At 38.8% G+C, this 24,335-nt stretch overlaps 1 protein-coding gene across 1 annotated transcript in view; it reads right to left on the reverse strand.

Moving 5' to 3' along the window:
* Positions 1-24,335, reverse strand: part of DCHS2 (dachsous cadherin-related 2) — a 335,957-nt gene that overhangs the window by 144,945 nt on the left and 166,677 nt on the right. The window contains exons 3-5 of the mRNA XM_059923955.1: positions 20,259-20,490; positions 3,183-3,419; positions 1,157-2,173 (exon numbers count right to left, since the gene is read on the reverse strand). Of these exons, the coding sequence (XP_059779938.1) occupies positions 1,157-2,173; positions 3,183-3,419; positions 20,259-20,490 (1,486 nt within the window). The remainder of the gene's footprint in view (positions 1-1,156; positions 2,174-3,182; positions 3,420-20,258; positions 20,491-24,335) is intronic.

Here is a 24,335-nt window from a genome sequence, read left to right on the forward strand (position 1 = left end):
CCAAGGTGAAGCTTCTTGCTTCTAGCCGTACAGCAATTCTAGGAATGGACACCTGGTCTTCTGAATCTGGACTAACTGTGGGAGAGAGATCATGGGGGAACCGAATGTATATTTCAGCTTCTTTCAAAAAAAATAAATTACCGAGTGCAGTAGAAAACCTAGAGAACTATCTAGCACGTGGAAGTAAAGAGCAAGCCGGCCATCCTGTGCAGCCGGTGCAGTTTGTGCCTTGCTGCGAGGCCCAGCTCAGGACTGAATGGGAGCCGAGATACAGCTGCAATCTCGGCAGGCCTTGTGCCCTGGTGTAAAGCTCCATCTGCTGGAGGAAGGGGCACCTTTTCCTAATCCACACGACAGGCACTTTGAAGGTAATCAGAATTGAATTCAAATTCTGTCCCACGATAGAGCAAGGGGCACCACATACAAAGTCCACAACATGAATGGTGCCTCCTGGAATTGTACAAAGTGGTGACCTTCTCACTTCTTTCTAACTCCGTGACCTTGGGCATGTTACTTGAGCTACCCGAGTTTCAGTTTCTCCAACTACATGGTTGCAGTATAAACATAGTTCATTTGTAGGTAGTTGCAGGAATTAAAGACCTTGTAAATGTATACAATATAATAACATTTGTATATTTAACTTAACTAATTAAGACATGAAAAAAACCTCAGTGTAAATATTTGCCCTTTCCCTATGTTTCCCTCATCAAAATGAGAATAGTGAAATATATCAAAAGAGTGATTTTGAAATCTTAAAATCTTAAAAAGTGGATTATTTTCTAGTTTTTCACCGATGACATTTATATTTTATAAAATATTATTTGAAAAATTTTAAAGACATCTACAAATGAAAAAGAGTGGTTGGGCAGGGGGGATGGAATTAAACTTTACACAAGAATTTACCTAGTCCAGTTCTGAGTGTACCTCTAATTCAAAATAAGAACCATATATGGACAGTATGTGGGTGTGAGGCAAGAGAAATATGAATCATTTAAGGGAAAATTCTGTTCAATTTTGACTTCACTTTAAAAATCACAATACTATAATCAAGTAAGATATTTATTAAAAACTGTAATTTTAACTATATATTTGCTAAAAGATTTGAGTTTTGTCAATTCCAATTTTAAAGGAATAAGTACAAGCTACAAAATGCTACCTGTATTAGGATTCATCTTGAAGAATTTTCCATCAGACAAAAGGAAATATGACAGCTGTCCATTCTTTCCCGAGTCTCTGTCAATTGCTGTAATTTTGCCTATTACCCCTTGGGGAACAGGACTCTCCTTGACTTTCAGAAACAAGACATCATGCAAGAAGGTAGGGGAATTGTCATTCTCATCCAGGACATGAACAATTACTGAAGTGCTCACATTTTGTGACATTCTGTCCTCCGGGATCCAGGCAAACACTCTAAAATTATATGTTGGTGTGGATTCATAGTCGAGCTGTCGCCGCAAATAAATCCAACCCGTGTAAGGATGGATGCCAAATGCAGCCGAGTCTGTGCCGGACTCCAGCAAGTACAGGAGCTGTGGGGATGTGAGCTGCGGGCCAAGCGGACAGGCCTGGATTTTCAGGACTGGGGTCATCGGTGAGAGGGACTCACTAACTTCCGCTTGATAGACCAAATGCTCAAAAGTTAAAGACGGGTTTTGTTCTTGTTTTTCAATAATGACCGTCAGCACTAACAGGGATGCCTGAGGAGGAACACCAAGATCCTGGGCCATGAGGGTCAGCGTGCACTCCCGGGGCCCAGCGCCTGCCAGGCTCTCGTTGAGGTACACCACACCAAGCCCCAAGTCAACGGAAAAGATGCTTGGGCTCTGACTGGCAATGGTATAGTGGATGACCCCGTTGGGCCCGCTGTCTTTGTCTGTTGCACGGGCGTGGTACAAGGCTGTGCCAGGCATTGTGCCCTGGGATATCGTAACCCCATCGGAGGCTTTGGGAAACACTGGGCGGTTGTCATTGACATCGATGACAGTTATGTTGACCTCTGTGCTGCTGCAGGCGGGGGAGCTGCTGAGCTGTGCCTGAATGGTGAGCACAACCATGGGCTGCGTTTCGTGATCCAGCGGCTTCTGGGTTCGAATGGTGCCCAGCCATGGGTGAATAAAGAACTTTCCGTCCAGATCACCAGAGGAGATCCTATAAAGAATTGGCTCTGAGGAATCTGAAAAGGAAAAAAAAAAAAAAAAAAGAACAAAATGAAAAGAGAAAGCAATCACTTTATGCCAAAACAATGTACCTACTGGAAACACTGAGAACTGAAAGCATTAATGTATATCACATCCACAGAGAATACGATGCAATGTCTCACATCTTCCTCAGCTCTCCAAAGCCTGTTGATAAGTGGACACATGGTTTCAGATGTATTAGTGGACAAAAGTAATGTCCAATGGACAAGGAGCAAGCCACGAGTTTCACCATCTTCCTTCCCTCTTCTTGTATTAAGTAAAAGGGAAAGATATTCAGAAAATAATGTGGATGCCTGTTTTACAGTCTGTTTTATATATTTGAGGAAGCAAAGTCAAGTTTACACTGGTGTTTCTCTATGATACCTACCGATAAAAGGCAAATACCCTCCCTAAAATTTAAGGGAAGGAGAGAAGATGGGTTAGGGTTAGGGAGCAGGACAAGATCTTTGGACAAGTAATTCACTTCTAAGAATTTTTCTTGCAGAGAAATCTGTACAAGTCATATAAGGATATTTGCTTGAGTATCATTTGGACTAGCAAAAATGATTGTAAATCATTCAAATTGATAGCAAAAGGGAAATGTTTAAATAAATACTACACAACTTATTATTTTAATGAGACGGAATGATGTCCAGTAACTTGCAAAACTGTCCACAATATACAAAGTGGGGAAAAATGGTCATTGTAGAACAACAAAGATAGTTGGATGTATTTTCATAAAAAAATTTTTGGAAGTGTGTGTGTGTGTGTGCGCGCGCATGTGCGCGCTTTGAAGAGTGAGTTAAAAGTACCTATTACTTTTGTGATTAGAAAAAAAAGTAGGATGAAAATAATGTTGAAAGAACAAAGAGCAAGCCATAGATTGTATTGTCTCAATTCTTGCATGGAGAAAAGGAAAGATTTATTCAAGACTGTACAACCTAAGAAAATATAGAAAATGTTCCAGTAATGGATTTCAATGCAGCATAAGAAGTAAGTACTTACTCAAGGACTCTTTTGCTTTCACTGTTCCCACAGGACTGTCTTCAGGCGCATCTTCATAAACTGAGAAAGTATACTTAGGCCTTTCAAATTCAGTGGGTGCCAGAGTTGTCTGAAGAATGTGTATGGTGACTTCAGCATTAGTGACAGATGTGAGCCCACCACCATCTCGAGCACAGACCATCAGCAAAAGTGTGGTGGATTCCAAATGACTAAGAGTTGATGTTAAGTAAATAATCCCTGGGTACGGGAAGGAGAGAATTAAAAACCAGATAACATGCAATAAATACTGATGAGCAATAGTAACACCTGATCTGTTAATGCTACTGTGATGGTTAATTTTATGTGTCCACTTGACTGGACCATGGCGTGCCCAAATATTCAGTGAAACATTATGCTGCATGTTTCTGTGAGGGTGTTTTTGGGTGAGATTAACCCAAATGGGTAGACTGAGTCAAGCATATTGGCCTCCCTGCTGTGGGTGGGCCTTATCCAATCAGTTGAAGGCCTGACTAGAACAAAAGGGCTGGTCCTCCTCCAAGTAAGAGAGAGTCCTCCTGATGGACTGTCTTAGACTTGGGACATTGGTTTTTTTCCCTTCCTTCGGAATTGAACTGAAACATCTTGGCTCCTCCTGAGTCTTGAGACTGCCAGCCTTCAACCTGGAGCTACACCATTTGTTCTCTGGGTCTTGAGTTTATCAACTCACCTGCAGATCTTGGGGCCTGTTAATCTCCATAATCACAGGACTACTTCCTTACAATAAATCTCTTTATATTTATCTTTATATGTCTTTATATTTATATATCTCCTATTGGTTCCATTTCTCTGGAGAACCTTGATACATCTACTTTCCAATCAAAGAACTTGAGCATATGTGCAAAATGATATGAGAAGCTGGCAAAAACATCAGAATTATCAGTTTTCTAGGTATAAAAAAGGTGACACCCTTTCTTTTTTTAAATCAAATCTGCCCTCTCATAACTCCAATTCCTTGTTCCTATTTCCATTAGAAATTTAGTGAATCTGTCTTATTTCTCCTTGGCAAACACATTATCAATAACCAAAGCCAAATATCTCATCAGACCTGCTCCAGGCACAGCATCCCCATTTTCTTATCTGACATGATTTTATGTCATTTCACTTGCAGTTTCTTTCTCCTGAACATTCTCCAAGTTGATCCAGGAACACGTGATTCCAGATAACAATCTGACTATAATGAAGAAGAGTATAAACACTCTTTATTGGAATACTTATAAAATACTAATGTAACCAAGTATTATCACACCCACTTTTAGCAGCCATGTTAAAATTGGGGTTCACACTGATTTGCTGGTCCACCAAACCACTCAATACTCATCACACTAATTTCTAAGTCAGGTCTTTCCCTTCAGTTATTGATTAGCTTCAAACATTCTGTCTTATTAAAGTCTTGGCTTGATTAAAAAATAAAACCCAAATAATGCAAAAGTGTCTGTCTAAAGAAGAAAATGAAAAGTCTCTCTACCCCAATTACCCCCCACTCTCTGGGTACAGAGTCTTCTAGAGTTAACTCGATTTTAATTATTGAGACTTTTTTAAGGGTTTTATTTTCCACTCTTGATGATTATGACAATGAAAAGATTAATGCCTGCCTCAACTAGACCACAAGCTGGTCTTCCTGCCTTCAGACTGACTCCTTCTAAACCACTTTTCATACTTGTATTAGGATAATCTTCCTAAAATCCAAATCTCGGCCTATCAGTGCTTCCCCCAGTTTTCAGGGGAAGTTCAAATGCTTTATCGTAATAACCAAGCCACTCAATTAGCGCTTTTGCATCTCTGTGGCGCCATTCTCTCCATACAGGACATTTTGCTCTTGGCACAGCCAATTCTTTCTAATTTCCAGAATAGATCTTGCTCTTCCTTTTGGATTGCTGCATCCCCTTCCTGCAATAACTTCTTCATCTTCTCTGACAATGATTTCTACTCATGTTTTAAAGCACAGCTCAACCTTCACCTGGCGCAGATGACCTTCTCTTACCTTCCACTCTCTTTCAGAGACCACTCTTCCAGTATCCCACAGTGGCCTGAGTACATGTGCCTATCATACATTTACCACATTGTACTTTAATGGTTTTTGTCTTTCTTATCATTCATTCACTTATTCATTAGTTTACTCCATGGTTTATAAATAAAATCAAAAGACAACATTTTGAAAATATATAAACAACAATTTAGTATATATAATAACTGAAGAGTTCTGTAACTAAGATGAAAAAATACAAGTAAGCCAAAAGTTAGGGTAGCAGTGGATAAGGGCAGATAACTCAGATAGGAAAGAATAAATTATGAATAAATATAATGCTCAAACTCATTAAAAATAACAAATGCAAAATAAAAACAACTACCTCTTGTTTTCACCTCTAATGTTTGCTAAAACTTTTAAGTGATATTATGCAAGGTTAATAAAGGATGTGGTATGGATGTACACTGTCCAAAAGGCACTTTAGCAATATTTATATAACAGTAAATTGTTCATGTTCAAAACCTAGAAATCTACCTTCAGATCACCTTTGAGAAGGCACAGTGAGGGTGGTGCTTGCCACCCAAGGGGGGACTGCAAGACCAGTGTGGCTGATGGTGGTACTTCTGAGGGGGATGCGTTCTCATATACAGGAAAATGAGAAGCTGATAATTAGATACATCAGTGACGTTTCTGAATAAAGAGAGACAAAGATAAAATCTTACAGCAGCAACAAGAGAAGAAAAACTGAGAACCTATAAAGGAACAATTCTTTGACAAGACTTCTCAATGGCAACAACAGAGGTCAGAAGTTAATGAAGTAATATTGTGAAAGTTACAGAAGAAAACAACTGCCTACCTAGAATTTTCTACTCAGATAAGCTATTTTTTAAAAAATTTATTTATTTATTTATGGCCGCACTGGGTCTTCGTTGCTGGGCACGGGCTTTCTCTAGTTGCAGTGAGCGGGGGCTACTCTTCGTTGCGGTGTGTGAGCTTCTCATTGTGGTGTCTTCTCTTGTTGCAGAGCACGGGCTCTAGGTGCGCGAGCTCAGTAGTTGTGGTGCACGGGCTTAGTTGCTCCGCAGCATGTGGGATCTTCCCGGACCAGGGCTCGAACCTGTGTCACCTGCACTGGCAGGTGGATTCTTAACCACTGAGCCACCAGGGAAGCCCCAGATAAGCTATTTTACAGGATGAACGTTGGATCAGTCAGGATTCTCCAGAGAAGCAAAAACGAATAGTTGAAATAGATAGATAGAGATAGAGACAGAGACAGAGATGGGGGGAGAGAAGATAGGGAAAGAGGGAGAGAGAGAGAGGGAGAGACAGGGAAAGAGAGAAGAGAGAGAGAGATTTATTTTGAGGAATTGGCTCATATGGGGGTCGGCCAGTCTGGAATTTGTAGGGCTGGCTGGAAGGCTAGAAATTTCTACAGGAGTCAATGTCACAGTCTTGAGTTGGAAAGCAGTCTAGAGGTAGAATTACTTCTTCCTGGGAGGACATCAGTCTTTTCTCTTAAGACCTTCAACTGATCAGACAAGGCCCACTCACATTATGGAAGATTATTTGCTTTGCCCAAATACTACTGAGTTAAATGTTAATCACATCTAAAAAACACCTTTACAGCAATATCTAGACTGGTGTTTGACCAAAAATTAGGTACCATAGCCTAGCCAAGTTGACACATAAAATTAACTACCACAAGCATAAAATAAGACCAAGACAGATAGATAATTTACTTCTTACAAACTATCACTGAAAGAATTACTAAAGGGAACAACTGTTTTCTGATACTAAATACAATGACCAACCCTCCGCCTGAAAGCAAGTGCTGCAAAAAAATAAAAACATAACCTCTTAAATACATTAAACAAATTGACAGTAAAGAAGGTAAAAAATTAAGTGATGTCAGGAACCGAGAGCATATGCAGCATACTGAATTTGGCTTTGGCCTTCAGTGTATTTACCAAACCCTAGTGTCCTTGAACTTTTCTTTTAATGACTTTGTGGAACTCTGGAGGCAGAAGACAAGACCAGGGCCCTTGGGGATGGGAGCAGGTTGGAGAGGGAGAGTCTTGCAAGACTTCCACCAATAAAATTAGATCCACAAAACTTTCAGTGTAAGAGGGAGCTAGAAATAAACCCCTGCCTCCCCAGTGAAAATTTATGACTTGAAACCTGGTGCTGAACAGAAGGGTAAAAATGTCCTTTGAGAATTCTTAAACATAAGCCAAACTTCACACTAGTTTGTAGACTGTATTCACAGTATAGGATGATGTGAAATTTTTCAAGTCAATAATTTAGTTTAAAACAGTGTAGACTGGTACTTCCCTAGAGCACTTGGGCAAGGGAAGCACAAACACTTTCCAGAGGAACCCACCTTCATCCCCGGGGTTCAAGAATTGTCTCAGATAAAGATCCAAGTCCACAGTAGAAAATCACACAACACATGAGGAAATATGTTAACATGAGTGAGACTCAGTACTAACGGCAGATTTGGACTGGGAAACACTTCAGAATGGACAAAATACTCTAGTTAAAAGATAGAAATTACCCAACCATATGCTATTTATGAGACACAACCAAAACAAAAAGATACGGGCAGGATGTGAGTGAAAGATGGGAGACCGGAGGTTGAGACTGGATGTTGCCTCCATCCTCATGCCCCTCTCCTCCTTCAGTCTATCTGATCCATGACAGCCCCTTGCCCTTGGACTCTCTCCTCTGGTTATGTTATAGTCTTCTTTTTGCCTTTCCTAACAATTCCTTGGATTTTGACCACAGTCCTTCCTACTGCTCAGACTTCTAAACATTTTTCTTGTTAAGTACTAGGCTCTTCTTCCAGTCTCTGAAGGATCTCAAATGGTGTCCCTGGACCACATGCATCAAAATCCCCTTGGCCACTTGTAAAAACAAAGATTTTCAGGCTCTTACCTAGATATTCTGATTTCTAGAAAGATTATAGAAGTGGGGAAGAATGCCAGAATTGAATTTCTAATGATCTCTATCAGTAATTCTTATGTGCTCTAAAGTTTGAAGACCACTGTTATATATTATTTCCATCAAAATATTCTCATGTTTTGTGACTTCAATAGTTACTTTATCCTAGTATCTCCCCATGTCCTCTCACCTGAATTAAGTTCTGTGCCTCTTTCTAGGTAGCACTTCCCCTGGGATATTTGTCAATTTGACATCAGTTGGATCATTGATCATTTAGTTAAAATTAAGGAATTATGTGTGACTCATTCTCTTTCATTAATAAATCAAACTAGTCACCATTCCTATATCATTTTCCTCTTAAAATATTCTCAGATTAGTTTCTTCCTCTCTATCTCCTTAGTACAAATTTCATTACTTTACCCCTGGTTATAGTAATAATAGTACATTGTTATATATTTTCTGTTAATTAATATATATATTCCCTGTTCAAATTTTCTAGTCTTTTAATCCACCTAACATACTACTCCCAGGGTAATTTTCCTTAAATGTCACCATGACACACTGGTGCTCAAAACCCTTATATCATTCCTTATTTCCTGTAACAAACAAGTTTAAACTTCTTTGTCATGCTTCTACATTCTTTCATAAACCAATCACACTCAGTGTAGCTTTAGATCATTCTGTAGCCCATCTCTCCACCTCAGACACCATCATCTCGTGCTGTCATAAATATGTGTAACAAGTAAGATAATGAAACACAATTCATGGGATGCAATCATAGAGCATTTTTTTTCTTTTCTCCTATTTTGATTTATTTTGTATGGCCACCTGTTCTTCTCCTGTCCCTACGTGAAAATTCAGGAAGCTCCTACCACCTCCACAATCACTAGCAACCAATTAAAGTTATTTCTGTGACTTTAAGTCACAAAACAGTCTCAATTTAATGACTAGAATATAAATGTTTTTAGAAGAATCAAAGTGTAAACTTGAGTTAAAGTTCAGGTGGGGAAAAGAATCTGAAAAAGAATGAATATATGTATGTATGACTGAATCACTATGCTGTACACCTGAAACTAACACATGATTGTAAAGCAACTCTACTCCAATAAAATTAAAAATAAATAAATAAATTGGTATAATTTAAGGCAAAAAAAAAAAAAAAAAAAAAAAAGGTCAGGTGGAGCACATGCTGTAGGTCCGAAGTCGTTGGCTGCTTCTCTCTTTCCTCACCTAGCTCTCTTCCTCCTCCTCCTCATATTGCTAATATGAGTTTCTGAACCGTCTCGGTGCATCCGGGGGGAAAGGAGGGGATGGGAGAGGAGTGGGAACATTCTCACTGGACAGGCACCATCGCAGTGATGGAGCGTCAGTGCTCTTCTGCCTGGGCAGTTGTTTAGAAACCACTTTCTATCACTAGTGCTTTTGTGGCTTTTTTGGAGAAAGCTTCCATCTTCTAATCTGAGGCTACTTTAACAGACGTAACCATATCCCTCTTCAGACTGTTCACTTACTGCTTCCTTGCCTCCTGAAAAGCTAACAACGTTCAGACCTCTCCCCCTGGCCTTAGCGGACAGGACCTAAGACAACTCCACACCAGCTGTCTCCACCACAGAGGACCACGGGCCCCACAAACTCCAGGAACAGTTTGTCTTCACCCTAGAAACCCCTCCTTTCTTCCACCGTCCATCATTCCTGCTCTAGATTTTTCAGGTGAGAGACAAACTTGAGTCTGTTAGCCCCAAACCGCAAGGATTAGTACTCAGTTCTCTGACTGGTGAAGTGCAGACACCCCACCTGGGGGAAACCCACAAATCCACAGCAGCTCTCTCCAAATTATCAACCCTTTTATCTCCAATTTAGATACCTTTTATACTTCTGACAAGGTGGGTAAAGTTCAGAAGAAAAATCAAACTGGTTTTCAGTTCCCTCCTTTGTAAATAATCCTGCATAGGGTCCCTCTGGTATATATCTTAGTGACTCAACCCTAACTTCCATTTTCATTTCTTGTTACAAATGCTTACTAATCTCCCTCTCCACATCTTCATTTATATTCTTCGCTTCCCCTGAATCACTATCATTCTTCCCCTGCTTGCTTATCAAATCTGAGCCCTCCTGTGAGGTTCAGCTCAAGTTCCCCGACTACTCTAGATTCTCCCAAGTTCTCTTCTGAAGGTCTGCGCACACTGTGGTCATCATGTCATCAATACATGGAGTTTACTCTTAGAACTTCTGTTTCAGGGAAGACAAATGCAAAGTCACCTTAATGAGACATGAGACAGTGAGAGTCTATGGCCTACACACTTGATTGTATCTGAAATGTATCTTTTAAAATGTTCTAACCCAGAGGGTTGATGACGAGTCCAGAAAAAGTAGGCAAAAGAGAGGTAAATGTTAGGCACACAAATTCAGGCCCAGGCTGTAAAAGATAAGTGGGAACAGCCTTCAGGTATTTACCTCCCAGTGAACAGCAGAGTAATGCAGAGCACTGTGAGTCAGCAGGCCTTCACAGTTCTCTTCTAGTGGCAAGAGCATCTTTATTACAGAGAAGATCCATCCAGTTATTTTAATCTGGTACCACTAAACATTAACATTATCTCATTCCCTTCTTTAAAAATCAACGCTTCTCTGTAAACTTTCCAAGACTGATTTGGCTTTCTCCATAGTGTTCCTGAGTGGAGAAGGCAATCTGGACACGAAGCCTTAAGAATTCAGTTCCTGTGACAGTTATGGTTTTTCACTATAACCTGGTAATTGGCATTCAGTTTGATACATCAAAAGAAAGAGCTTGCTTAATGTAAGTCTGAAGATAAAATAATTTAAGTATGGAATACCATCTATTGAAGATTCTTAGGAGCCAGACAGCTGGGCTTCTTTTGGTCAAATAACTATACTACTGTGTGTGGCCATACGCTCAATACTTGACCTTCGGAATGTAATTAATGAGTCTCTGGCCTTCTTCTATACGGTTTTTCCCCCTATATTTCCACATATGTTTCCATAGTTTTCTGTACTCTGGTCTGGACTGAGTATCTATTTCTTTTCCAGTATTAAACTTTAAAAATTATTGTAATTTCATATGATTTTTTAATTTATTTATTATTGAGATATAATTGACTATATACTATTGTATTAGTTTTAGATGTACAACACGATAATTTGATATATGTATGTATTGTGAAATGATTATGAGAATAAATTTAGTTAACATCCATCATCACACATATTTATAAATTTTTTCCTTGTGATGAGAACTTTTATGATCTACTCTGTTAGCAACTTTCAAATATACAATATAATATTGTTAACTACAGTCACCATGCTGTACATAAATCCCTAGGATTTATTACTTTATAACTGGAAGTTTGTACCTTTTAACTCCCTTCACCCATTTCACCTGCACCACCCCACCCCCAGCTCCGGCACCCACCGATCTCTTCTCTGTATATTATATGCTCTATTATTGTCGACTCAGCTGGACTGCAAGCTTTCTCGTGGCAACAGCTCCATCTCATTCTTTCCTTTTTTATATCAACGACCATTTACTGTGTACCATCTACATTCCAGGAAATGTGCTAGTAACTGGAAAGGCGGTAGGAAGCAAAATAGACCGTGTCTGCAGGGCACAGACATTAATTATATAATCAAAAAATATGTAATTATAATATAAAGAGAAGCTGTGCTAGAATATAAACTGGGACCTGATTTAATGTGCTTGGGGAGGGAATCGTCAGAAAACACCTCTATGAAAAAGTAACCTATAACCTGAGCTCTGAAGGATGAGTTAGGCCACTACCTAGGTGAATATGTGAGTGTGGGAAGAGAAGAGGACAGAGAGCCATCAACTGTTCTGTGCACAAGGGAAAATACATGACGTGCCTACGGAGGGAAGCACGGTGGGTTCAGGGAAAGGAGGAGAAGGAGGAAGAAAGAGGAGGAGGAAGAGAAGGGGAAGAAATAGTAGTTGGTGTAAGGAATGAGCACAAAGATTAAAGAGAATTATTGAAGCTGAGGCCACAGGGGAAAGGAGGGCAGGTCATGAAAGGCCTGGGAGACCATAACAAGGATTTGGTCTCTGGCCAAAAAGCCATGGAAAGTCATCGAAAGATTTTAGGCAGGGAGGTGAGATAACCAAATCTGTCTTTCTATAGTTGAACAAGTTCCATCTCATGCCTATATGTATGAATTTTACTAGGCTTCTTCTGAGCCAAGGACTACTTTTTTGGCTTGCAAAGCCAACTTTGTGCAGTGAAACAGTTTCTACTAGAGACCAGTAAGAAGCTAGTAAGTTTCTTTGAATGAACAGTCACTACTTAGAAGAGGAGAGTATTAAGATTAAGTGTGCCCTTCTATATGTGGAATATTTCAAAACATTCACTTCTAAAAACATTCAAGTATAAAGGGGAGCTAGAAAACTCACTTACTTGAATTCAACATTCTTAAATAGACTAAGCTGTCTACTAAAAGCTGATGGGCCAGAAAATGTAGCTGTAAAAAATATATATATTACATATTATATATATATATAAAATAAATAATAAAACAGTAAGTAAAATCAATAGCTCTCTTTACCTGTATATTAGCCAGCTTAAGACTTATGACATTATATTTTAAGACTTTAAAGTACAGTGATTATTTGGCTCTCATTTTTTTCATGACACTTGCAAATTATCATTAACCACCAGTTCAGGGGATCAATTTTAACTTTAAAATATAGATGTTGATTCACTTACAGAGCACTGCTTATTTTAAGTTTTAGTTACTGTAGTGCTTAGATTTATACATACTAATTATAATGTGCAATAGTATTTGTCTATGTTATTTATCTTGTCACTTATTTAAATAGAGGAAATTGCTGGGATGAATTTTTTTAATTGATAGACTAATAAAAGAACTTAAAGACAAAGGTCTTCTCTTAAATCTGATATACAAATAAAATCATGTTCTTCTACTAATTAAGCAATACTTTTAGAATCAAGCTTCCTGGAAAAGATGGGATACTCTTCACCAAAGTAGTACTTCATAGTTAGAAAATAACCTATAGGTCATTACTAAAACTGAAAGCTATGGGATAGTTAAGAACAAAAATAAGAGACTTCCCTGGTGGTACAGTGGTTAAGAATCCACGTGCCAATGCAGAGGACACGGGTTCGATCCCTGGTCTGGGAAGATCCCACATGCTGTGGAGCAACTAAGCCCATGTGCCACAACTACCTACTGAACCTGTGCTCTAGAGCCCTCGAGCCACAACTACTGAGCCTGTGTGCTACAACTACTGAAGCCCTCATGCCTAGAGCCCGTGTTCCTCAACAAGAGAAGCCACCGCAATGAGAAGCCCGCGCACCACAATGAAGAGTAGCCCACGCTTGCTGCAACTACAGAAAGCCCGAGCACAGCAACAAAGCCCCAACACAAACAAAAAAAAATTTTTTTTAAAAGAACAAAAATAAGCACAAAATCATGACCTTCACCAAACATGGAGTCTGTAATTTTCTCAAAAACAGAGACAGACCAAAAACTATGGGATATCAATATCAATTTCTTATTGATTATTGATACTTATGGTGTCCTTCCTATATTCCTTTTGTGAGAATATAGAAGCTTATTCACCAAATAGATGACACTGTACCCTTTATTTTCCACACAAATCTGGGTAACTAAGCTGCATTGGCTGAAAGGAGTAGGATGAATATTTTGAATTTGTCTATCTCATACTGACAACTAAAACAGTTCTTAAGAAAAATGTACCTATTTTGAAAGATTCCACTGAATTCTATTTATTCAACTGAAAAGAGTAAATAAATCAACAGATAATTATTATCTCAAATAGGCTTATATAGGAAGTCACAATGAGAGATCATTTCTATCTTATTTAGTTGAATCAATGGAACTTACATTTATCTTAGCTTTGTCTTTAGTTTTTGGGTTTTTTTTAAACCATAATCATGGGAAGATTATTTTTTATATACATTTATTTATTTATTTATTATTTATTTTTGGCTGTGTTGGGTCTTTGTTGCTGCGCATGGGCTTTCTCTAGTTGCAGCAAGAGGGGGCTACTCTTTTTTGCGGTGCACAGGCTTCTTCTCATTGCGGTGGCTTCTCTTGTTGTGGAGCATGGGCTCTAGGCACACGGGCTTCAGTAGTTGCGGCACGTGGGCTCAGTAGTTGTGGCACATGGGCTCAGTAGTTGTGGCAAATGAGCTTAGCCACTCCTCGGCATGTGGGATCTTCCCTGACCAGGGCTCAAACCTGTGTCCCCTGCATTGGCAGGCAGATTCTTAACCACTGCACCACCAGGGAAGTCCCATGGAAAGAGCTTTGAAATGGAAATTCGAGAAGTAAAAGTGTCAGGAGTACTACTAACTCCTTGAGCAAATCAGTAAGTCTCTTAGGGTTTTCAGTCTCTTAATTTACGATGGACATAAAAACATCTGCCTTGCTTATATCATACGTTGATGTAAGGCTCAAATAGGCAATATATGGAAAAGATGTCAAAAAGTATTGTCTGAGATGGAACAGTATAGGGAAAGATCACAGGTCTAAGATGGGGTTCAAGTCCAATTTTGCCATTTACCAACTGTGTACCTTTAGGGAAGTCACTAAATCCCTTTCTGCCTCAATTTCTTCCTCCAATAAATGAGGGAGCTGATCTGTAATGTCTCTTCCATCTCCAAGAGTCTGTGATCTTATACTGGAAAAACTAATGAGAAAACTCTCTAACATGCTTTTGTTTCCCATGAAAGTGACATACACTGATTAGGTGCTCATGATTAATTTTAGTCTCTGTCTTGCAAATGAAAGAAAGTCATTTTTGGGGGGCATGAGCAAGCTCACATCCCTTATGAAATAAGGTGTGGTATTAATTTGTTAACTATATATCAGAATGCTCTGAATGTAGGAAAGTGACAATCATGAAGAATTATGAGAATCATTACAAGGTATGAATACTGAGTGTAAAACTAACATTAGAAAAGAATCTGCCCTTGAGATAAAAACAGACTTTGTGCTACATTACTTACAATCCCTGTTAAAATCCACACACTCTGCACAAACAAGAGATTACAACTAAACACAGAGGCGGGGCTGGTTTAACTCACTCAGTTGCCCTTTTAATTCCTTGTTTTTCCATGGTATTAAACCTGGCTTTTATGTGCACAACAACTAAACCCAGAACAGGCAATAGGCGAGGCAACGTAATGTCTGTTGTCAGATATATGAGAGCGAGCAGGAATTTTTGTCTGTCTTATACACTGATGTATCCCAAACACCGAGAACACTGCTTGGTTCATATCTGTGGAAACAATGAACTTGCTTCCATTTTCTGCCTTTCTTTTCAGAACTTTTGACTTTTCTGTGTGTCATTAACATGAGATAAATCACAAAAATTTAACCACAGGTAGCCCTAGCAAAAGAGGTAACTGGGCAATAATAAATGACCCACACAAATGCGTGAAACCTGTCACCTTAAAATAATCTGAATTAGAAGTAATGTTTGTTGCAGAGTAAAATTACTAAATAAATAAGACAACACAAAAGACAGAAATTGCTCCTTTTATTTACTAAAGAGACTACTTCAGACAATGTAGAAAAAAATCAACCTGTAGTTCAAAAAATGGGATTAAAAATACATGAAAAAGAGCTATTAATAAATAAGCTTCTTGTGTTTCCTCCTTTTAAAACTCAAAACAGTGTGGTCTGCCTCATGCCCACATCAAAAGAACCCACTAACTGAGAATAACAGAAACGAAGGCTTAAGTCAATCTCTCTCTCCTGGTGCCGAAACCCATTATACAAAAATGTTCTTTGAACCAGCAAAACACTTAGAAAGCCAGAAACAGAACAGGAAGATAAACCCACAAGAGAAAACAACTAGGACATCGCCACACACCCTCCAGTTTTCTCTAAAACATTTTTCTTCCCAGATGAACACAGTAAGTCCAAGAGCTCTATTTTCAATGCACGAGTCTTGTTTGTGGCACAAACAGATCAATGGAAAATCTCATCTTCATGAACACTTGAGGCTATAACACAAAGTATGTAAGCTTATAAAATACATGTCTGATATAGGAAGCCTCAAAATGAAAGCACGAAGGAACCAATGAGAAAATGAATGAATGTCTCTAAGAGAGAATTTTAGAGTTTTCAAGAAGTGACAATGTTCTGGTAACGGACTGTACTGCTGAACTGAATGAATAAGCATTTTCAGAACTCTAATGAAAAACTGATGAACTCATAAAAGTGCTAACAAAAGATCAAGATGAAAAAAAAAAATTAATTACATGGGACTGAGTGAACTGATGAGGATGAGTATAATTTTTGTGACTTTCTGTCTGAATTTAAAAAAAAAAAAAAAATTCCACAAGGACTCAGAGGCAAAGAATATACAAATCAATTTTCACTGCAAAGTAAAGGAGCTGTTACAGTGGAGGATTACTGGACTGAATGTCAATACTATGACATAGTATGAGTGTGTCAGTCGATTTATCTCTTGTAAAAATAAAATACAGTGTGTGTGTGTGAAAAAAAAAAAAAAAAAAAAAGAATTTTGGAAAACTCAAATCCACCGCAGTGAGCTTGATAGCTCACCAACACGTGAAGACTTTTCTGATGAGATCAGTGGTGATATTAATGAATGCGATTTTTAAATATATAGTATAATGACATGTAACAATATTTGGAAGATCTGCATAACTTAGGGAACTAGTATTTTCCAAATGACTGATACATACTGTGGAAGACTCAATCACAAAAAAAACAATAAAAAAGAATCAATCACACATGCGTAAAAGAGCCCTTCAAGTGGAAGAAAGATCAATGGATTTCCTTGATATGTTTTTTGATTCCACATTGCGACTAACCTTTCAGAAGCTATCACTTGTTGAGTTTTGGTATGTTATCAAAGAAAAATACCCTCAACAATCAGAAAAGGCTATTAAAATATTCCTCCTCTTCCCAACCAAATCTTTGTGAGACCAGATTTTCTTCATATATTTCAACCAAAATGAAACATCACTACACTGAATGGAGAGGCAGATATAAAAATCCATTTTCTGCAATTAAGCCAACATTAAAGAGATTTGTAAAAATAAAAAATATCACTCCTTTAAAAAAAAAAAAAAAAAAAAAAAAAAAAAGAAGTGACAATGTATAAATTGGCTATCAATTCTCAATTTCTCCTCTACTATATAACTATGTACAACTATATGCATGTGTGTGTGTGTGTGTGTGTGCACATGTGTGTGTGTGTGTATTTACTTTGTATACCTAGAAAACAGCTGGCACAGTTACACTGGAGAGGGAATTTGGGAGAATTCTGGAGAAAGTGGGGGTAGGCCCTAGTGTCTCCGCCATGCTGCAATGGGGAAAGAGGATTTTAAATGAAGGTTTGCTCTGTGTTATCAATGATACTGTCTTGCAATTTCTTAAGAGGATGTAATAAGGATTTAAATCACTTTCCAATTATTTCTAAAGGTCATTTATTCATTTATTCCACATATATTTATTGACAGAGGCAATTTCTTGAGACTGTGTTTACACTGGCAGGCTCCGTAGAGACAGGCCTTTATAGTGAAAGCAAGAAAGTCCAGCCTTTTATAGGTTCAACAAAGACACAGATCCAGAAGAGGAAAACCATATTTCAATACAGCTCCTTGTTCTATTCTTTGAGAACATCAACAGTTAAACTGACTTTTATGGCATGGCCTAGAGGCCTAACTATTATGTACAAAACAGGAAATGTGTCCATAGTTGTAGTCAACCAACAGATGAACAACTCAACTGTTCAAATTGGAGACTACCTGTTCACTAGGCAACTTTTTCCCATAGTTAATCATGATACTGTTTCATTCTCTTCTAAAGGTTAAAGTAAAGCATTACCAGCTCTTATGACTTTCTCATGAGTTGTGATTAGGTGTAACCACATTCTCAGCACTGTAAGACTGAGAATGTTTTCACCCTAAATGCAGCAACATCGAAATTGCCAACAATAATAACCCAAGGTTACTTCCATTACAAAGTTGGTCTTTGCTTTAAAAAAATACCATGATACTTCCCTAGATAATAACCTACTTAAAGTGTTCTCCCTGATTAACAATGGCATTTGTCTAATTCCCGTGCCAGGAGTGGAAGCCTGTGGCTGACTGAAGCCAGCACAACAACAGAAATATCTCCTAAAAACACAATACAGTATAGCTCATTCTTCAAGATCATCCAGGGGAAACTTGAGGATGAGTGTGTTGATGTCTTTTAAAAACAATCTGCTAAATGCTTTTAGATCCTGTGCCCTGATTATGGGCTGACCTATATATTTTTGGCAATGCTAGTGCCCTGGAGGGCCTGACCATTTAAATAGCTAAGGTCCTCAGTTTACATGAATTTTGAAAAAGCCAAGATAAGTAGACTAATTTCCTAAAGAAAGTATTTTCTTCTGATCTTTTAAATGTTAAAAGGGCCATATCAGTGGATTATTTTGAGCAAGGAAAGTTTTGCCTTATAAAGACTGCCATTGTAAACAACTAATCCCCCGGCCAGTCATACATGCCAGGCGAAGTACACTTACCAGGCAAGAAGCAATGACTCTTTACCTAATGGGGCTCATTGAGAGGGCAAACTAACTCGGTAGATCAGATTCCCCGTGTCAATTATTGTTTGTTGCTAATGAATGTGGTCGTTGCAAAGGATGTTGTACAAATCCAATGAGACAATGTACAGAAACTGCCTAGTGTAGCACCTGACATCATCATCATCACAACAGAAACACGTTCCAACCATGCGCAGAGCAGGTGTTTTAAGAAGAAATATAATATTGAGAAGATCTCTGCACTCCCATGCTCAATGAAGCACTATTCACAATTACGAGGTTGCGGAAATAACCTAAATGTCTATCAACAGATGGATGTATAAAAAAGATGTGGCATATACCTACAATGGAATATTATTCAGCCTTGAAAAAAAGAAGGACTTTCTGCAACAGAGGACAATATGGATGAACCTGGAGGACATGATGTTAAGTGAAATAAGCTGGCCACAGAAGGACAGATACTACATATTTCACTCATATGAAAGATCTAAAATAGGCAAGTTCATAAGATCCAAGAGTTGAAAGCTGGTTACCAGGGGCCAGCGAGGAGGGAGAAATGGCAAGTTGTTAATCAATGAGCATAAAGTTTCAGTTAAGCAAGATGAATAATAAACCCTAGATCTGCTGTACAACATTGTACCTCTTGTCACCAATAATGTACTGTACACTGAAATATGTGTCAAAGGGTAGATCTCAGGTTAAATGTTCTTACTACAATAAATAAAATAAAATATTTTGTAAAATAAAAAAGCAAAAGAAAAAAAAATTTTTTCTTTTTCTTTGCAGCCTCATTTTTGGACAAAATATCTGTAATATCTCCATAGGATTATAATGTAATATTATACACTTGAAATTTTATAACCAAATGTTGGTTATAAAATACCAAATATTGTAACCAAATATTGTAACCAAATATTTCAAACTTTTTTTTTGTTAACAACAAACTAATAGGAAGAGGAAGTAACCTCTTAAATATTGATTATTTCTGAAAGATTGTTTGCCCATTGGACTTTTTTGGCAGATACACAATTACCACATTAGAGAACTAAAAGGAGCTTTAGGTATCATTTCAAAAACAAGGAAACTAAGACCCGAAGAGATTAAGGGAATGCCAGACCTAGTACCAGAAAGGGATTTCTTTGGACGTCCGTACAATGCTCTTTACACTAGTGGGGTGTATTTGTATGTTGAAATGATGCAAGTCATCCTTAGATGATCATACAAATGGGGGGGACATATTTGCAAAATAAATACCACTAGCCAGCATCTTTCATAATTTATTGCCTTTAATCCTCACAAAAACTTTGCAACATAGGGATTATTAGCACTACTTCTAAGGTAAGGAGACTGAGACCAATGAAGGTCATAAGACCAAGAGGAGGCAAAGCTGGGAATCAGATCCAGTCCTAACCTACAAAGCCCGGCTCTTTTCAGCATGGCTTGCTGCCTTATGGAAGGTGAAGTGAGTCTTGCAACACCCCTGCCAAGGAAAAACCACTTCAGCTAATTTTCTGGCTCTTATGCAGAAGCTGTTGATTCCAAGCTCACATACCTGTGGTGGAGTCGATGGTGAAAAAGAATGACAGGTCTCCGAGGACAAGCTCATAAGCCACTGTTCCATACATCCCAGAATCTCTATCTGAGGCAAGAACATTGATGATCTCAGTGCCTGGCTGGGTCTGGCCGCTAATGCTCGTCACATAGGTTGACGGGTTAAACACGGGTTCATTATCATTCACATCCTCCAGTTCCACACGAACAAAAGCTTGGGCGCTGAGTCCACCCTGTTGGATGGATGAGAAGTGGTTACAAATGGGTCTCACCTGAACACTGGGATGCAGAATAACTGAGAAGGATCCTAGAATAGACTTTTGAAACAACAAATATATATATATATATATATTCATTTTAAATATATATTCATTTTACTTTTAACCTTGAGCTATGAGTTCATGGTATCTATACTCCAATGCTGATTCTTAAATAGGAATGAGATTACCACTTAAAGCTCCTAAGAGGCAATAATTTCAGAGTAGAGGCCAAAGATATTCAAGGAAAGTTTCCCGGATGTCCAAAGAGTAAAAAAAAATCACTTTCACCCCCCAGATAATCTTTAACTGCTAAGGAGAAAGGGTAAGGGAGTATTGGAGGGGGGTGCAAGAAAAGACTGACCCATATGAGGGAGCTAGACTTCAGTTATTTGGAGGAAAAGCATAACAGAGGAAAGAGCAAGTGCAAAGGCCCTGAGACAGGAGTGCAGTACATCCCAGGCCTGTTCAGGGAACAGCAAGGAAACCAGTAGGGTGATATCAAAGGGGCAGGGGCAGTTCACAGAGGGCTCTTTGGGCCTCTGAGAGGACCAGGCTCTGACCCATCTGAGGGCTTTGAGCAGAGGAGTAGCTTGATTTGCCCCTGAATGGCAGCAAGGTTGGAAGGAGGGAGACCAGCTAGGAAGCCAGAAGAATCATCAAGTCCAGAGCAGAAGGTAGCAGTGAAGGTACTTTTCCTACAGACTTGGGGCCAGATTTGTTTTGGGATTCTTAATTTTCCATGAATTAGATAAGAAATATAGTGTATAAAACAGTGAGAAGTGGATCCCATTCTGGCTTTTTGTGTGTGTTTCCTCCATCTAAAAATAAGGAGCAGGAGAGAGAGCACAATAGAAGAAGATAATCCTCTGCAATTTTTACTTTTCTAAAGTAAAGCATATGTTCCTACTTAAAGCACGATTTTCTATTTCTATCTGGTACACTTTGATACTTTCATCTTGGACAAAAATCCTTGGTAAGTCACAACAGCCTGAGTTTTCTCACTCACTTATCCTCCCTCCCTCTCTCTCTCTCTGTCTCCCCACATCCCCCCCCCCCCCACCAACTGTGGCAGGACACACTGAGCAAAGAAGAAAACCAAAGGCAGTGAAGAAGAAGGTTTGGCACAGGACAAAGGGAGCACGCTGCTGTGGGCTCTGGAGGGAATGTGAGCTGAGGGTGATGAAGGGCAAGAGAGAGAGCATCATTTCGTATTGTTTGGGATGAAGTTAACCATGAATCCAGAAATGCCTCGCATGCACTGAGGGCCCATGTACCCCAGACACTGGGGACTAAAACAGAATTGAGAAAGACTAAAAAATAGTGTGATTTTCCATGTTCTAAGCTGAATAAAGTGCCAGGCCTATGCCAGTTTTAAATTAACAGAGTAAAAATAAAAACAGTGGCAGTTCCATCCAGTCTGTTTCCTTAAAATGCAGACTGGTGCTGTGTCTTCAGCAAAGCTAAGTAACCTGTGGGTCCACAGGTGGAGTGGAGCGAGGGGGCTGCAAGCTGACTCCTAGCAGACGGGAAAGGCTGTGCCTGCTGATTCTCCAAACCGGATTCCCTCTCAGTTTTGCTTTCCTTTTATCCTTACTTTCCTCTTTCTTTTAAATTTCTCCTCAAGTTCAAGAAGTCATTTAGGTTTGGGGTGGGGGGACTGAGAAAGCAAGTAAGAGAAGAAATGAGAGAATGGGGAACATGTGAAGAAATGAAGATCACTCCACCTTAAGACCTTTAAGAACAAAGATGTTCATTCCTGGGCTATCCATGAAGACCCTCAATCAGGCCATGTCACCAAGAACAAGCAAAATGTTAAATGGACAAAGTGAAGAGCTTGTTGTCACAGATTAGTGAATCTTTTTGCAGGAACAGTATTATACATAGATTCAGTCTTCCTTTTTTATGAATCCAATTTTTATCTGTTAGATGTATCAATGAGGGCACTTTCCTCTTATAATAACCATTTGTGAATGAATGTTAAGTGCGCTTCACGTGTATTTTCACCTTCGATTGTTATAATCTCCCTTTCTAAAGATTTTTATGGTTTCCCCCATTTTTACAACTAGAAAACCAAAGCACAGAGAGCCTATGTGACTTGTCCAAAGTAAGTGAGACTATAAATAGCAGATCTGCAACTGGAACAGAGATTAATCTGTCCCCAAAGCCCCTGTGACTTCTTTTAAATTAGACCTTTAAAGTATTGCTATGGTGTAAATTCTACCTTTCACGAAGGAGTTGTTTAAAGACTATGCTACGGGCAATGCCAACCATGGATTCCATCTCAGAGTTAAGTCCTGCTTATAAAGGACTTAACATTTATGAGACAAACACTATACAATGGAGTTTGTGGCACAGTGGGACAATCTGGAGACAGGAGATCTGGATCTGACATCTGGTCCTGCCGGCCTCTGGGACCACAGCCTCAAGAACGTCAGGGAGCCCGAGGCTGAGCTGCGTATTCTGTAAAGCGGGCCACCTGTTCACCTTGCAGGCCTGTTGTTGGAAGCAGTGATATAATATGTATGAAAGCATTTATTATGGCTAATCACCATCAATCATAAGATTTTACAGGCTCCTTATCCTAAATACTTGGGACCAGATAGATTTGCCTTGGAATCCTGACTTTTTTAAGTTTTATAAAAGAAATATAGTGTCTATACCTAATGAGGTCTGGAGTGGCAGCCCATAATCAAGCACTTAATATTCTGCAGCAAAATGGATGAAGAGACACATTTAGAGGGATTAAAACAACAACAACAACAACAAAAAAAAACATGAATAGTCTCATGTCGGTTCAAGTCAGATTTCTCACCAAATAAGTTTTCAAAACTCTCCATCTTGAGAGCTTTCAGAACTACACATAAAAGATTGTGGATCTTTATTACTCAGATGCAGATGTGCTGTGAGCACTGAATGGAGGGAAGCCTTAGGGCTGAAGGGATCCTTGAGATGGGTCCTCACAAACAAATAAGCTTTTAGAGCTCCAGCGGGTGTGCAGGTCTGAGTCTGGAGGAGCCCTTTTTAATCGGGAGATGTGGACCCTGAAGCATGGCTGCCGTCTGGGGACTGAGGAGGACCCGGTATGGTCCCTCCCAGTGAGGTTCTAAGGCAATCTTTATTTTAGTGATTCCAAATCAGAAGAGTGGGAGAAAATTGGAAATGTGGTTTGGAGAGTCATAGCCAGATATTTGAGGAAACTAGAAGAATTCGGGATCCAGTCCCGTTTATAGGTAGATAACAAAACTAAAAACTAAAAACTAGAATCTGAGTGCTTCAGCTACAGCCAATCCAATCATTTCCTTGCTTTGCTTCTGCATCTTCTTTATAAAAATCCTTCCCCTGCTCCTGTCCATGGAGCATTCCTAACTACTTCTGGTTGAATGCAGCCTCATTTGAATCAATTTTTGCTCAAATACATTCTTAAAACTTGAAAAAAATAAGATTTAAGAAACAGATATTTCAGGTAAAAATAACATCCTAGAAAATATAAAGATTTTTTTAAAAAGTCTCTGTCATGTTGTAGGAGGGGTAAGCACACTGGCATAGCTTGGAGGGAGAAGTAGAGGGTGGGAAAAATCTAAAGAAAAGCCTTGATGGTCAGATTCATGGAGCTTGATCTAAATGCTAAGGAGGATAGACTTTATTCTGCACACCTGTAGACTCTCTCAGTAAAAAGTGTGGCGTGTACACCCTGAATACCTATATATTTACTAATAAATTATATATTCATTTACTATGCTAAATATTACATATATTAAAAATACCACAAAAGTTTTAAAAGGATGAAATTCTAAGTTGTAATGTTTTCCTCCTAAACC

Source organism: Balaenoptera ricei, chromosome 5 (assembly GCF_028023285.1).
Source record: "Balaenoptera ricei isolate mBalRic1 chromosome 5, mBalRic1.hap2, whole genome shotgun sequence".
In the NCBI taxonomy this organism is placed as follows: Eukaryota; Metazoa; Chordata; class Mammalia; order Artiodactyla; family Balaenopteridae; genus Balaenoptera; species Balaenoptera ricei.